We start from the raw sequence: 17,610 nt of genomic DNA on the forward strand, positions 1-17,610 counted from the left end.
GCGTGGGTTTATTTCTGGGCTTTCTATCCTGTTCCATTGATCTATATTTCTGTTTTTGTGCCAGTACCATACTGTCTTAATTACTGTAGCTTTGTAGTATAGTCTGAAGTCAACTCCTGGGTATTTTAAATGTGATTTTAAAAGGTATTGTGTTGTTTTTTTTTTTACTTCCCCTTTCCAATGTTTCATTATTAATGTATAGAAACCAAGAGATTTCTGCATATTAATCATGTAACCTGAAACTTGCTTAATTAATTTGTTAGTTCTAATAGTTTTTGCACAGATAGTTTACAGTTCTCTATATAAAGTATCATGTCATCTGCAAATAGTGACAGTTTTACCTCTTCCCTTCCAATTTGGATATATTTTTATTTCTTTTTATTTTCTGATTGCTATAGCTAGGACTTCTAATATTGTGTTAAACAGAAGTGGTGAGAGTGGGCATCCTTGTTTGTTCCTGAATTTAGTGATAAGGCTCTCAGTTTTCATGATTAAGTGTTGTATTAGCTGTGGGTTTGTAATAAATGCCCTTTATTGATATATGTTCCCTCTATACACACTTTGATGAGTGCTTTCATCATGAATAAGTGTTGAATTTTGTCAAATACATTTTCTGCATCAACTGAGATGATCATGTGATTTTTATTCTTCCTTTAGTTAATGTGTTGTATCACATTGTTTGATTTGTCAATGTTGAACCATCCTTGTGACCCTGGAATAAATCCAACTTGATCATGGTATATGATACTTTTTATATATTTTTTGATGCAGTCTGTTAATATTTTGTTGATGATTTTTGCATCTATATTTACCAAATATATTGATTGGCCTTTAATTTTCTTTTTTGTAGTATCTTTTTCTGGTTTTGGTATCAGGGTAATGTTGGCCTTGTAGGATGGATTTAGTAGTGTTCTCTTCTCTTCAATTTTTTGGAATAGTTTGAGAAAGATAGGTAATAGTTCTACTTTATATGTTTGGTAGAATTCTGTTGTGAAGCTGTCTGGTCCTGGACTTTTGTTTGCTGTGAGTATGTTTTTTTTTTATTACAAACTCAATATCAGTTCTAGTGATAAGTCTGTTCAAATTGTCTGTTTCTTCTTGACTCAGACTTTGCAGGATGTATGGTTCTAGAAATTTATTTATTTCTTCTAGGTGTCCAATTTTGTGTGTGTGTGTGTGGTATGCAGGCCTCTCACTGTTGTGGCCTCTCCCATTGCAGAGCACAGGCTCCGGATGTGCAGGCTCAGTGACCATGGCTCACAGGCCCAGCTGCTCCGTGGCATGTGGGATCTTCCTGGACTGGGGCACGAACCCATGTCCCCTGCATCGGCAGGTGGACTCTCAACCATTGCACCACCAGGGAAGCCCTAGGTGTCCAATTTTTTGCCATATAACTGTTCATAGTATTCTCTCATTAATTTTTTTATCTCTGTGGTATCAGCCATTATTTCTCCTCTTTTGTTTCTTATTTTATTTATTTGGATTCTCTCTCTCTTCTTGATGAGCCTGGCTAAAGATTTATCATTTTTATCTTTTCAAAAAGCCAGCTCTTGGTTTCTTTGAACTTTTCTACTTTCTAAATTTGTATTTTATTTATTTCCTCTATGATCTTTATTATTTCTTTCCTTTTGCTAATTTTTAGTTTTGTTAGTTTTTTTTTTTTAATTCTTTTAGGTGTAGGTTAGGTTGTTTATTTGAGATTTTCTTGTTTCATGCAGAAGGCTTGTATTGCTATGAACTTCCTTCTTAGAATTGCTTTTGCTGCATCCCATAGGTTTTGGAAAGTTGCGTTTCCATTTTCATTTGGCTTGGAGTTATTTTCTGATTTCCTCTTTGATTTCATTGCTGGCCCTTTGTTTTTTAGTAGCATGTTTTTTAGTCTCCCTCTGCTTTTTTCTTTTCCCATTGTTCTTTCTACAGTTGATTTCTAGGTTCTAGGTTGTTGTGGTCTGAAAAAATGTTTGACATAATTTCTATCCTCTTAAATTTGTTGAGGCTTGTTTTGTGACCTATTATGTGATCTACTCTGGAGTACGTTCCATGTGTAACTGAAAAGAATATTTATTCTGCTCTTTAGTATATGTAATGTTCTATAGATGTCAATTAATTCCAACTGGTGTATTGTGTCATTTAAGACCACTGTTGCTTTAATGATTGCCTGTCTGGATGATCTGTTTATGGATGTCAGTGGGGTGTTAAATTCTCCTACTATTATTGTATTGTCAACTTCTCCCTTTACATCTGTTAGTATTTGCTTTATATATTTAAGTGCTCCTGTATTGGCTGCATATATGTTAATTACTGTAATAACCTCTTCTTGTATTTATCCCTTTATCATTATATAATGTCCTTCTTTGTCTTTTGCTATAGCCTTTGTTTTAAAGTCTATTTTGTCTGATATGAGTATTGCTATCCCCAATTTTTTGTCTTTTCCATTTGCATGAAATATCTTGTTCAATCCTTTCACTTTCAGTCTGTGTGTGTCTTTAACCCTGAAGTGAGTTTCTTGTATTTAGCCTATTGAAGGGTCTTGTTTTGTTTTTTTATCCAATCAGCCACCCTATGTCTTTTGATCAATGTGTTTTGTCCATTGACATTTAAAGTAATTATTTATAGGTATATACTTAGTGCCATTTTATTACCTTTTTTCCAGTTTTTTTGTAGTTCTTCTCTCTTAATTTCTTCATTTTGTTTCTCCTATTGTGGTTTGATGATTTTCCTTTGTAGTATTGCTGGGTTCCTTTCTTTCTGGTTTTTTTTTTTGTATTTATTGTAGGTTTTTGATTTTTGGTTATCATGGGGTTTATATATGTGACCATAATTATATCTACTTGATTTAAACTCATTGTTGCTGGGTTTCTTTCTGTGCTTGCGTGTGGCCTGTTCCAATCTTTTCCCTTTTTTGAATCTCAGTATCCTCATCTTTTAAATTGAGGCAGTGCTCTTTGATTGTTCTAAGAACACAGATTTCACTTGCTTATTGGTTCTGATTAGATATGTCCTTGGTTTCTCTTCCTACTCCCAGATTTCTGGACACATCCACTACTCATATTTCTTCTTAACAGGTGGGTTACAGAAAGAAATGAAAAGTTAGAACTGAGGAAGTGTTGGGAGGGGCAAAAAATTAGAGCTATTGATGGAAACAAGGTTTTGACAATATTTGTATATTTTAATTAACCAAGCTCCCCATACCACCTAAGATTTCAAATACTAGAAAATTGTTCAGACCTGGAATTCTTGTTTCATGGTGCCTGACAGGATCCTGAGGTTCTTCCTTTCCCAAGATATTCTCTGAGCAGTATAAGAAAGTCCAGGGTACTTCAGATATTGGCTTTGGATTCCTTCTTGACTAATTTTAGCCCCTTTTCTCCCCATCACTGGACTCACTGGAGCATAACTTTCCCTCCCATCCCTCATCCACCTCAATTATGGTGGCTCTGAGAGGTGTATCAGGTGAACTGACAGCCAGAAACTCTCTAAAAGAAGCTGAGGTCTGTATTCAATCTAAAGGGTATTCTCTTACCACAGGTAACTTAGACCAGGGTTCCAAGACACTAGAAACCTGCAAGAACATTGGTGGATACTTGAAACCCCAGGGACCAGGAACCAAGTACATTAATGAGGTAAGACCTCATTCTTAGTCCCTTTGGAACTCATTGGGCCTCCAGGAACAGTTATTTCCTCTAAGCTTTCTTTTTACTAGACATATTGCAAGTATTAGAGCTTCCAGCATGTGGAATGGAGGCAATTTTTTAAATGGGTGTCTGAGCTATTTTATGACTACAAAAACTTGGGAACATTAACCTTTTCTCCCTGAGGTTAATTTTTCTATGAGATAAATCGAGGACATTCTATGGCTTCCACACATCCTGCTGCTGCTGATGTCTTTGGCTGCCTTTCCTGTGGCAGATTGGAGGGTGGGCTGAGAGATTTTTAAAGCGTGTGTAATTTGATTTACTTTTATTATATCCTTTAAGTTCATGATCAACTTCAGTGGTAACTGGTGGCATGTTTATGTGCATTTCCTTGGAGAAGATGTTTTATAAATGCAGATATAATAACTGATGCATAGGAGTTCAATGTTAGCAGGCCTCTATACCTCCATGTCTTTATATCCATGTCTGTTGAGTACTTATGTGAGTATAGTAAGTGTAGTTTTCTCTTGCTATTTCTCTGTGCATGTGCATGCCTGTTCACATATGCCTATATATGCATCTTTGTCCATCTACATGCCTGTTAAAATACTTCTTTCATGAACATATGGGTGTCCCGGAGCATGACTACAATGTGTTTTCCTAACTCTCTGCTTCTAAGTGCCTCTCTCTCTCCCTATCTATATATCTATATCTCTCTATATAGATAGCCTTTTATCTGAGTTTATCTTTGGGTATTTTGACGTCTGGTGCTTTTTTGTATGTGTTTGGACCTATGGGCCTGTTCGTTTGCATCTTTTTGCTTGAGATGTGTGCAGATGCCTGCCTTCTAGTGTGTCTCTGTGTCTGCATGAGTCTGTCTTTGTGGGAGCAAGTATCTACAGCTCTGTGGTTAAACCCTGGTGAGAAGTTACAGCTAAGAATGTAATTCCCAGAGCTATCTGTCCTAGTGACTTAGCTTTCACTATCACTACCCTCCAACTTGAATATTCTTGCTCAGAAATAGACTTCTAGTCACAGCAGTTCAAGCCTGTTTCATGACAGAAACTCTTGGTCAGGGAAATGTGTCATGAAGTTGAGAGATTTTTTGTTTTGTTTTGTTTTAGTTTGCGAGTTGCAAAGTGAGGTCCAGAGGGAGAGTTCCATGGTACTGGGCTGGCCTTCTGTTTGCTGTCTCTGCTCACTTGTCTTCTTGCCAGTCTACCCTCACTTTTGTTCCTTGGTCCAGATTTAGGCTGGCCCATTACTCCTAATACAAAGGGCATCAACAGGCAAGTCTGAACACCTGTTTTTTATTTCAGCCAGGTCTCCCTGCTGGTCCTGTTTTTACTCAGAGAACAAATGATCATCATCCTCCTAATCAGTAATTTTTGTATGCTCAAAGGCAGCAACTGGTCATTTGTGAGAAGGCCCTTTATTTGGGGAAGCCAGCTTTGTAAGGCCTCAAGGGGTGAAATCTAGGGAGGTGGTTCCAGCAGGGTACAGTGTCCAGGCTCAATGGTTAAAGGGAATGATGGAAGTCACCAAGAACACTTGGGGAACTCTATGGCATCCACAGTACTTGAAGTGCTTAGGCAACTGTTTTTGCAGTCCTGGTCAGTCTTTGGTCCTTTTATTATAGTAATAAAAATGGCTTAAATCTCTGTGAAATTTTACAAAATGCTTTCAAATCCAACATTTCATTTGACCTCATAACAGACCTGTCAATAAATATTATCCTCCTTTTGTACATGAAAATGCTGAGGCTCAAAGTGGGAACATGACTTTATCTAATGTCACCCTGCTAGCAAATGGTAGAACCAGGACCCAAACCCTCTGTATGACTCCAAATCAAAATGCAGGACCTAGAACTCTGCTCTGCCTTTCACATCCCTGGAGAATCCAGAGTTTGAAGCAACACACTTTTTCAAGGGACTAATCCAAGATAAGTTAAAAAGAAGAGTCTAGTGGTGGCCTACAATATTCAAGACTTCTTAGAGGGAGTGGAATTTGAGTTTGGCCCTGAAGGATGGGAAGGGATGAAATAGGCAGAGCAAAGGGAGGTGGTCTGGTCAGATGGTAGGTACTATGACGAGGAGAGAACCACTCTCCCTACCCCATGGGAATACTCAGTTCAACCTGGTCTCCTGTTAACAGTGCCAGGAGTCAAAGGGAGCCTTTTTTACATGTGTGCATACCTTATAGCTAAGAGAGCACTTTTGACATATAATACCACTTATTACCTGTGAAGACTGTATTATCTACACTTTTTAGATGAAAAAATGAAGCTGAGAAAAAAAGAAAAGACTTTCCCAAGGTCAAAAAGCAAGCTGATATCAGACTGAAGGTGGACATACTTGTGGCTCTAAGCCCAGTGACCTGATACCTATTTTACCCACATTCTGTCTCCATCACCCCCACCATCTGCTGCTTTCTCTAGGGCCCCAGCTTGGCTGGCCTTGGCCTTGGCAGACTGAACATCAGCTGATGATCTCTGACAGGAAAACGTACTATGACAGTGGCCTCATGCCATCAAGTCAGGAAGCTCTGGTGGAGATACACTGGAGGCAAGACCAGTACCCAGGTCACCACATTCTGAGGGAAAAATATTGGCTCCCCCTCAGTGGTTCTTTTTCTCTTCTGCAACCCACATGTCAAACGCCAACCAAACTTTCTCCCCAAAGTTAAAATTAGCCAGCCTCTTCCGCCCAAGGCTAGGCTGAGAAAACATTTTTCCAAAGGAAATTTATTAATCAGTCGATGAGGAGAAATTGGTTTAGAGGAGTTGGGGATGATGAGCTTTGAGTTTCAGGATCCAGTGTATTTCCCTTGACTCTGGGTTCTAGGCAAAGTCTCTGGATCCGTTTAAATTTTTCTGTACAGAGTAGAGATTCTGATCACAATAATATGTGTTGAGTTTTTTAAATGCAGCCACACCCATTATCTCTTTGGAGCCTCATGTCCTGGGAGGGCAAGGCAGGTATTGTTGTCTCTATTTAACAGAGGCAGAGAATAAGTCTCAAGTTGATATTAAACAACCTTAAGATTAGCTAGCATTAGCAGAACCAGCGTTGGAACCTGGTTGTCTTGATTATCAAGTCTGTGTTAATTTTAGTACATCTACCTGTATTACATTCACAGCCTTGGGTTTTAAAGCTCCTTTCTTCCTGAGAATCCAAACCATTTTGGTTCAGCTTTATTACCAATAATATATAATTTACACATAATAAAACTCACCAAGTTTAAGCGTACAATTTGATGCATTTTGAAAAACATGTAGAGTCATGTAACCACCAACACAATCATGATATAGAACATTTTCGTCACCCCCAAAAGTTCCCTGATGTCCCTTTCTAGTCAGTGCGGCCCCCCCTCCCCTGGCAGCCACTCATTTGCTTTTGATCTCTATAATTTTGCCAGAATTTTTAAATTGGAAATAATTAATTTGTCCTCAAAAATTGTGAGACAGTAATGATCCCTATTCTGGACCTTGCAAATTTACAGGGAACTGAAATGATTTTCTCTAAGTCATTCAATAAGTTCATTTGTTTATTCGTTAATTTCTTTATTCAGAAGACAGACTATGTTCCAGGAACTGAGCTGGGTGTTGGGATACAGAATTTAAAAAGATAAATGTTCTCTCAAGCAGTTCACAGTCTAATCAGGAGAGAACCATAAACCAATGAGGAATCAGATCAATATGATACATCCTAAGAAAAAAGATTGAACGCAGGTCTGTAGAAGAAGTGCTTCACTCTGTTTGGAGAAATCAGGGTAACAGACTGGATCCTGAATCCCAGAGGAGGTGTTCTTTGAAAAATGATCAGGAGTTCCGAAAACAGTGTGTGTGGGGAGGTGAGTGAGAGGTATAAGATTGGAGACCTCTTTCCAGACCAAGAGAGGGCAAAGGTGTGAAGACAACAATCAGCACACCAGGCTTTGGGAACTGCAAGATGAATAGATTAGGTGGTAGACATCCTGGCAAAAGTTCAAAAGAGTCCTAAAAGGCAGAGGTCCTAGTGGGCCTGATAATAACCATGACATCAAGTTGGCAACTATCGGGGAGTACCAGAGTGATAATTATCTTCTGAAGCCCTGAGGTATTGGGGTTTTCAAGAGTGTTTGGAACGGGAGAAAAGTTCAGTGTTGAGAGCAGATTTCCTTGCTCATATGGCAAAGATATGTTATCTCAGGGACCTGGAAGAGCTTGCAAATTTCCATTTGCATTTTACCAGGAGAACAAGATCAGTAGAGGCTGTTCTTCTCAGCCCTATCCTTGGCTGCATATTATGGGGGCTTCAGATTGTGGGGAACTCAGATCTGGGAGTTATATATATGTCATGAAATTGTTATGCCACCAGCATTCCTGTAGCTCACTATGAACCAGATGAACCTCACTCTCCTAGAAGCCAAAACGTTCCTTGAAGGAGTTTTCCTTACCCAAGCACTTGACATATGCCCAGAAATTGGGCTCTGGAGTCAGACAGGTGGGGGTTTCCATCTCCAACCTGGCTGGGGTAAGGACCTGGTAGGTTTTCTTCCCCTCCTGATATCAACCAATTCTTTGATTCTCTGATTTTATGACACCAAATGGTGTCCTACAATTCAATTAAATTCTGACACTAACTATACAGAATTAATATCAGACTACACAGGTTTAAGAGTTCAGTCCTACAGCACTGCCCTCAGTTTAGACAACAGTCTTAAGTATCAGGTCCCTGGGTTACTTACACTTTTGTCTTACTTGGCTACAAATTTTGGGGTTCCCACTACCCCAAAGGTTCTATAATTTACTAGGACACCTCACAGAACTCAGGAAAGTGCCTCACTTGCTTTTCCTGGTTTATTATAAAGGATACTGCTCAGGAACAGCCAAATGGAAGAGATACAAAGGACAAGGTATGGGGGGGAGGGGTGTAGAGCTTCCATACCCTCTCTAGGCACACTACCCTCCCAACACCTCAATGTGTTCACTAACCTGGAAAGAAGCTCTCCAAACCCTATTGTTTGGTGGGGGGGGGGATATATCATTAGCATATAAAAGATACTCTTGTCACTGGAGTTTCCAAGGGATTTATGCGCTCATGTACCAGGAACAAGGGATATGGACCAAATATTTAAAGTTTATTATACCACAGGACCCAGAGATCCTTTCTGATGGTAATCCATTGAAAGAGTACTAAATGAGGAGTGAGAAGCACTGAGCTGTAGCCCTGGCCTTGGGTGACTTGGGGAACTTTCTCTTCTCTCACATCTCTAAGCCTTAGTTTCTTCCTCTGGAAATAAGAAAATTGAATTGGATGCCCTCAGAGGTCCTTTTAGCTTAACCAAAGGTATGTTGTGGTAGCCAGGGAGGTCTCCATAACTTTCCTCATAAAGCCAGGCCCCATCATTGTCTGGGTCACCCAGGAAATAGGTGCTCCAGGTCCACAGAGAAAGCAGCACTGGACAGAGGAAAGTGATCAGAGATGTTCTTTATTTCCTTCTGCCCCACTTAATTCCAGGGCTGGGACTAGGGTGAGGTGAGTAAGGCACACAATTTAAGAAGGATGCCAAAAAGAACTCAATGATAAGGATAAATAATATTTTAAAAAACTGAAATTAGTGTAAAAATCCACATTTAACAAAATATCAAAATTTTAAATAAGGACAGGATCAATATTATTGATTTTTCCTTGGGTTCCAATATGGCTTGCCATATTGACCACTGCTCAACTCCCTTTCATTTCTCCCCAGTAAACAAATATGCCTCACTTAGGGATCCAAGATGAAGCTGGATTTCTGCATTATGACAATTGGGTTTGTGACCTACTATTTAAGAAAAGTGACTAGTATATAATTAGAGCATAATGGTTGAGAGTATGACCTCTGGAGCTAGACAGCCTACTATCCTGCCAGGTCTGCTACTTATTACCTGTATGACTTCAGACAAATTGCTTAACCATTCTGTATCTCAGTTTCCTCTTCTATAAACTAGGAATAAGAATAGTACTTATTTCTTAGGGCTGTTCTGAGGGCTAAAGTAATTAATATATGTGAATATCTAAGCAAAAAATCTGGCATAAGATACGTGCCCAGTGAATGTTTGTTCTTGTTATATTTAGGAAGATTTTAGTTTAGAACAACTTGAAGATTAGTAGTGATACTGTATTAGAGGACTGAGGCCGATTCTTGGATCATCCTTCCTGTTGCTGTGTAAAAGCTTCTGAAAGGACTTGAGTACAGTGTTGCTTGAGGCAGAGAGATGAAGTACATTACTTCTAAAAGTTGTTTCCATTTATTATGATGCTTGTGACAGAATAGTTTTAAATTTAGCTTAAGAGCCACTACATTGTGTTGATCTATTCAAATTATCCAGAAAGTGTTGAACTATTTTTGATGAACTTGTTTCTTACACTGTGGATTCATGGCCACTCTAGGAAGCCTAGCCAATAGAACTTCTTTAAGGTGCTAGAACAGTCCCATGCTCCACTGACTAAGCCTAGGATTTATTGATCAATTAATTTAATTCTCATCTGCTTGATAGACATTACTTAAGTGCCTACTTTGTCCCAGGTATTGTGCTGAGTCCTCAGGATATAGCGAAGAGACAGACCCAGTCCTTGTCTTCAAGGGTCTCCTACTCCAGTAGTGGAGAAAGACATGGTCTCTTCTAACTTAAAATTGTTCTCCCCCTTCTCTGTCTGTATTAGTCAGGGTTCTCCAAAGAAACAGAACCAATACATATTTGTATTTATGCACATACATAAAGAGATTTATTATAAGGAATTGGTTCATGTAATTGTGGAGGCTGGAAAATCCAATCTGCGGAGTTCACCAGTGGGCTGAAGACCCAAGAAGAGTCAATGTTCCATTTAGAATGCTATGAAGGAGGAAGAGCTGAAGTTCCAGGTAAAATATAAAAGCAGTCTGCTGGAAAAATTATCTTTTACTTGGGGCCTTCTATTCAGGACTTTAACTGATTAGATGAGGCCCACCCACATTATGGAGGAAAATCTGCTTTACTGATTAAAATGTAAATTTAGTGAAAACATCCAGGAAGAAACACACACACAAACTTATTTATAACAAAATGCGACAGAAATACTCATGATAATTACAGTACTCATTTCTATAACTGGTCACATAGTCATAGCTGGTATTCATAACCACCTCCTTCCACTATCCATTCAGTATTCACTTTGCTCTCAACAAACACCTCAGCTGGCTGTAGTTCTTTACCTGATGGGATGACCCAAGCCTTCATTTAAAAGAAAAATATTTATTTATTATTTTATTTATTTTGGCTGTGCTGGGTCTTAGTTGTGTCATGCAGGCTTCTTAGCTGTGGTATGCAGACTTCTTAGTTGTGGCATGCGAATTCTTAGTTGTGGCATGCATGTGGGATCTAGTTCCCTGACCAGGGATTAAACCCGAGCCCCCTGCATTGGGAGGGTAGAGCCTTACCCACTAGACCACCAAGGAAGTTCCCAAACCTTCATTTCTGAAGAGTCTGGGCCATTAGTAGTCCTACCTGGGTTGGGTAGTTTTCCATTGACTTTAATCACAGGGCATGGTAATAGTAAGAGATGCAATAAGACAGGGGTCCCCAACCCCCAGGCCATGGACCAATACCAGTCTTCCACCTATTAGGATCCGGGCCACACAGCAGGAGGTGAGCAGCAGTCAAGCGAGTGAAGTTTCACCTGCTGCTCTCCATCGCTCCCCATCACTTGCATTACCACCTGAACCATCACTGGCATTACCACCTAAACCATCCCCACTCCCCTGTTCGTGGAAAATGTGTCCTCCACAAAACCAGTCCCTGGTGCCAAAACAGTTGGGGACCACTGCCATAGGGATCTCCTGTACTCCAGACATACTCTTCCTTACCTCCACTGTGAAGTAACAGTCCAATTTCTCCTTGATAATCGGGCTCAATCACCCCAGCCAGCACAATAACCCCTTATTTACCTATTGATTTAGAGGCAAAATTTAGAGGACCTAAGTGGAAGTCTTATGTGTGTGCTATGAAATCCAGATGATGAGTTACATCTGACCGGTGTGGGAAGGGGCAGAAAAGGATCATGTGAAATTTTATGGACAGCTCACTTTTGAACTGGGCCTCGAAGGTACCTCTGGAAGTCCAGTGCTGACTTAAATGAGAGAGGCTGTGGAGGACCCTCCAAGGAAGGATACAGGGCCTTCCTTGTATGTGCTTCCTCTGCTATGTGTTCTGCCCTAGCAGAGGTACTTAAAACCCATGTTTAGTCAAACTGGGAAATCTGAGAAGGTGGGACTCAAGTTCTTCTCTTGCCACAGCTCAGTATCCTGCACTCTATCCTCTGTCCGTCTCTCAGAGTGTACTTAGGGGAAAGTCTAAGCATTGATTCTCCTTTCCCCACTGTGCTACTCAAAATAATGGCCACACAAAGATGTCCTCATCCTAATCTCCAGAACCTATGAATATGTTGCCTCTTATAGCAAAAGGGACTTTGGAGATGTGACTGATTTATGGATCTTGAGATTGGGGATTAATCCTGTATTATCTGAGTGGGCATAACATAATCACAAGTGTCTTTATAAAGGAAAAACAGAGGTAGGAAAACAGAAAGAGATGTCATGATGGAGGCAGGAGGGTCAGAGTCAGAGACTGGAAGATGCTACTCTGTTGATTTAGAAGATGGAAGAAGAGGCCTTGAGACAAGGAATGCAGATGGCTTTCAGAAGCTGAAAAAGGCAAAGGAAAAAGTTCTCCCCTAGAGCCTCCAAAGGAATGCAGCTCTATGTTCCAGAAGGAATGACGCCTTGATTTTCACTCTGTAAGACTGATTTTGGACTTCTCACCTCCAGAAATGTAAGATAATAAATTCGTGTTGTGTTGTTTTAAACTGTGAAATTTTCAGTAATTTGTTACAGCAGCAATAGGAAATGAATATACCCATTCCAAGCATTTCCCTTTGAGTCCAAACCTTCCTCAGAGTGTGAGGAAAGGTTCAAGGCTCTGAAATTTGGCTTACAGGTTCCAGCCAGCAGACAGGAAGAGAGGCTGTTGTAGAACTCTGGGACAGACAAACCATTACTATATATGCAAAACATCATCAGCTGTCATGCATGATTGTTGTTAACTGGTGTGCCCAGAGTATCACATTTTTATTAGTTTCATCACTGGGGGATATTGTCACAGTCCCTGGTTTCAGCAGCCCCAGAGGTCTTACTGAGGTTGATTCTACAGTAGCCTGTGTGGCCTGAGTGCCAGGCCTGAGGACCGTGGGCACTGAAGGTAAGGACACCGAGAGAAATCCCACTTAATGCCTTACATTACAAACTCCTCACCCCACCCCAGTCTGAAATAACTCATTCCTAGTTCTTGGATTCCCCTAGTCTCACCTCCCACTCCCAGCAATCCCTACTCCTCCATGAATGCCATGCCTGGCTATCTTCAACCACTGCTTCTTGTCCTGTGAGATCACTTATAATTTCTTTCTTTTCCTTTTTCTTTTTAGTTGAAAATTTTGGGGTACTTGTAGATTCACATGCAGATATAAGAAATAATAGAGAGAGATCCTGTGTACCCTTTACCCACTTTTCCCAATGACAACATTTTCAACCAGAATACTGACATTGATATAATCCACCAATCTTATTCAGATTTCCCCAGTTGTACTAATACTAATTTGTGTGTGTGTGTATTTAGTTCTACACAATTTTATCATACTTGTAGGCTCATATATCCTCAATCACAGTCAAGATACTGAACAGTTGTATCACCACAAGGATCCCTCTGTTGCCTGTTTATAACTATACCCACCTCCTTCCCACCATTACCTCCAAACCTTGGCAACAATTAATCTGTTCCCCATTTATAAAAATTTGTCATTTCAAGAATGTTATATTGGAATCATACAGCTTTATGATCTTTTGAGGTTGGCTTTTTTCACTCAGCACAATTCCCTTCAGATCCATCCAAGTTACAGAATGTGTCAATAGGTCATTCCTTTTTATTTCTGAATATCAGAAATAGACTTCTAGTCACAGCAGTTCAAGCCTGTTTCATGACAGAAACTCTTGGTCAGGGAAATGTGTCATGAAGTTGAGAGATTTTTTGTTTTGTTTTGTTTTAGTTTGCGAGTTGCAAAGTGAGGTCCAGAGGGAGAGTTCCATGGTACTGGGCTGGCCTTCTGTTTGCTGTCTCTGCTCACTTGTCTTCTTGCCAGTCTACCCTCACTTTTGTTCCTTGGTCCAGATTTAGGCTGGCCCATTACTCCTAATACAAAGGGCATCAACAGGCAAGTCTGAACACCTGTTTTTTATTTCAGCCAGGTCTCCCTGCTGGTCCTGTTTTTACTCAGAGAACAAATGATCATCATCCTCCTAATCAGTAATTTTTGTATGCTCAAAGGCAGCAACTGGTCATTTGTGAGAAGGCCCTTTATTTGGGGAAGCCAGCTTTGTAAGGCCTCAAGGGGTGAAATCTAGGGAGGTGGTTCCAGCAGGGTACAGTGTCCAGGCTCAATGGTTAAAGGGAATGATGGAAGTCACCAAGAACACTTGGGGAACTCTATGGCATCCACAGTACTTGAAGTGCTTAGGCAACTGTTTTTGCAGTCCTGGTCAGTCTTTGGTCCTTTTATTATAGTAATAAAAATGGCTTAAATCTCTGTGAAATTTTACAAAATGCTTTCAAATCCAACATTTCATTTGACCTCATAACAGACCTGTCAATAAATATTATCCTCCTTTTGTACATGAAAATGCTGAGGCTCAAAGTGGGAACATGACTTTATCTAATGTCACCCTGCTAGCAAATGGTAGAACCAGGACCCAAACCCTCTGTATGACTCCAAATCAAAATGCAGGACCTAGAACTCTGCTCTGCCTTTCACATCCCTGGAGAATCCAGAGTTTGAAGCAACACACTTTTTCAAGGGACTAATCCAAGATAAGTTAAAAAGAAGAGTCTAGTGGTGGCCTACAATATTCAAGACTTCTTAGAGGGAGTGGAATTTGAGTTTGGCCCTGAAGGATGGGAAGGGATGAAATAGGCAGAGCAAAGGGAGGTGGTCTGGTCAGATGGTAGGTACTATGACGAGGAGAGAACCACTCTCCCTACCCCATGGGAATACTCAGTTCAACCTGGTCTCCTGTTAACAGTGCCAGGAGTCAAAGGGAGCCTTTTTTACATGTGTGCATACCTTATAGCTAAGAGAGCACTTTTGACATATAATACCACTTATTACCTGTGAAGACTGTATTATCTACACTTTTTAGATGAAAAAATGAAGCTGAGAAAAAAAGAAAAGACTTTCCCAAGGTCAAAAAGCAAGCTGATATCAGACTGAAGGTGGACATACTTGTGGCTCTAAGCCCAGTGACCTGATACCTATTTTACCCACATTCTGTCTCCATCACCCCCACCATCTGCTGCTTTCTCTAGGGCCCCAGCTTGGCTGGCCTTGGCCTTGGCAGACTGAACATCAGCTGATGATCTCTGACAGGAAAACGTACTATGACAGTGGCCTCATGCCATCAAGTCAGGAAGCTCTGGTGGAGATACACTGGAGGCAAGACCAGTACCCAGGTCACCACATTCTGAGGGAAAAATATTGGCTCCCCCTCAGTGGTTCTTTTTCTCTTCTGCAACCCACATGTCAAACGCCAACCAAACTTTCTCCCCAAAGTTAAAATTAGCCAGCCTCTTCCGCCCAAGGCTAGGCTGAGAAAACATTTTTCCAAAGGAAATTTATTAATCAGTCGATGAGGAGAAATTGGTTTAGAGGAGTTGGGGATGATGAGCTTTGAGTTTCAGGATCCAGTGTATTTCCCTTGACTCTGGGTTCTAGGCAAAGTCTCTGGATCCGTTTAAATTTTTCTGTACAGAGTAGAGATTCTGATCACAATAATATGTGTTGAGTTTTTTAAATGCAGCCACACCCATTATCTCTTTGGAGCCTCATGTCCTGGGAGGGCAAGGCAGGTATTGTTGTCTCTATTTAACAGAGGCAGAGAATAAGTCTCAAGTTGATATTAAACAACCTTAAGATTAGCTAGCATTAGCAGAACCAGCGTTGGAACCTGGTTGTCTTGATTATCAAGTCTGTGTTAATTTTAGTACATCTACCTGTATTACATTCACAGCCTTGGGTTTTAAAGCTCCTTTCTTCCTGAGAATCCAAACCATTTTGGTTCAGCTTTATTACCAATAATATATAATTTACACATAATAAAACTCACCAAGTTTAAGCGTACAATTTGATGCATTTTGAAAAACATGTAGAGTCATGTAACCACCAACACAATCATGATATAGAACATTTTCGTCACCCCCAAAAGTTCCCTGATGTCCCTTTCTAGTCAGTGCGGCCCCCCCTCCCCTGGCAGCCACTCATTTGCTTTTGATCTCTATAATTTTGCCAGAATTTTTAAATTGGAAATAATTAATTTGTCCTCAAAAATTGTGAGACAGTAATGATCCCTATTCTGGACCTTGCAAATTTACAGGGAACTGAAATGATTTTCTCTAAGTCATTCAATAAGTTCATTTGTTTATTCGTTAATTTCTTTATTCAGAAGACAGACTATGTTCCAGGAACTGAGCTGGGTGTTGGGATACAGAATTTAAAAAGATAAATGTTCTCTCAAGCAGTTCACAGTCTAATCAGGAGAGAACCATAAACCAATGAGGAATCAGATCAATATGATACATCCTAAGAAAAAAGATTGAACGCAGGTCTGTAGAAGAAGTGCTTCACTCTGTTTGGAGAAATCAGGGTAACAGACTGGATCCTGAATCCCAGAGGAGGTGTTCTTTGAAAAATGATCAGGAGTTCCGAAAACAGTGTGTGTGGGGAGGTGAGTGAGAGGTATAAGATTGGAGACCTCTTTCCAGACCAAGAGAGGGCAAAGGTGTGAAGACAACAATCAGCACACCAGGCTTTGGGAACTGCAAGATGAATAGATTAGGTGGTAGACATCCTGGCAAAAGTTCAAAAGAGTCCTAAAAGGCAGAGGTCCTAGTGGGCCTGATAATAACCATGACATCAAGTTGGCAACTATCGGGGAGTACCAGAGTGATAATTATCTTCTGAAGCCCTGAGGTATTGGGGTTTTCAAGAGTGTTTGGAACGGGAGAAAAGTTCAGTGTTGAGAGCAGATTTCCTTGCTCATATGGCAAAGATATGTTATCTCAGGGACCTGGAAGAGCTTGCAAATTTCCATTTGCATTTTACCAGGAGAACAAGATCAGTAGAGGCTGTTCTTCTCAGCCCTATCCTTGGCTGCATATTATGGGGGCTTCAGATTGTGGGGAACTCAGATCTGGGAGTTATATATATGTCATGAAATTGTTATGCCACCAGCATTCCTGTAGCTCACTATGAACCAGATGAACCTCACTCTCCTAGAAGCCAAAACGTTCCTTGAAGGAGTTTTCCTTACACAAGCACTTGACATATGCCCAGAAATTGGGCTCTGGAGTCAGACAGGTGGGGGTTTCCATCTCCAACCTGGCTGGGGTAAGGACCTGGTAGGTTTTCATCCCCTCCTGATATCAACCAATTCTTTGATTCTCTGATTTTATGACACCAAATGGTGTCCTACAATTCAATTAAATTCTGACACTAACTATACAGAATTAATATCAGACTACACAGGTTTAAGAGTTCAGTCCTACAGCACTGCCCTCAGTTTAGACAACAGTCTTAAGTATCAGGTCCCTGGGTTACTTACACTTTTGTCTTACTTGGCTACAAATTTTGGGGTTCCCACTACCCCAAAGGTTCTATAATTTACTAGGACACCTCACAGAACTCAGGAAAGTGCCTCACTTGCTTTTCCTGGTTTATTATAAAGGATACTGCTCAGGAACAGCCAAATGGAAGAGATACAAAGGACAAGGTATGGGGGGGAGGGGTGTAGAGCTTCCATACCCTCTCTAGGCACACTACCCTCCCAACACCTCAATGTGTTCACTAACCTGGAAAGAAGCTCTCCAAACCCT

The 17,610-nt window shown here is 40.4% G+C and overlaps 1 protein-coding gene across 1 annotated transcript in view; it reads left to right on the forward strand.

Annotated features, from left to right (window-relative positions):
• ARHGEF9 (Cdc42 guanine nucleotide exchange factor 9) overlaps positions 1-17,610 on the forward strand; it is a 353,894-nt gene that overhangs the window by 4,499 nt on the left and 331,785 nt on the right. Inside the window, exon 2 of the mRNA XM_024757237.1 lies at positions 3,529-3,623. Within this exon, the coding sequence (XP_024613005.1) occupies positions 3,529-3,623 (95 nt within the window). The remainder of the gene's footprint in view (positions 1-3,528; positions 3,624-17,610) is intronic.

Source organism: Neophocaena asiaeorientalis, unplaced genomic scaffold (assembly GCF_003031525.2).
Source record: "Neophocaena asiaeorientalis asiaeorientalis breed wild unplaced genomic scaffold, Neophocaena_asiaeorientalis_V1.1 scaffold360, whole genome shotgun sequence".
NCBI lineage: Eukaryota > Metazoa > Chordata > Mammalia > Artiodactyla > Phocoenidae > Neophocaena > Neophocaena asiaeorientalis.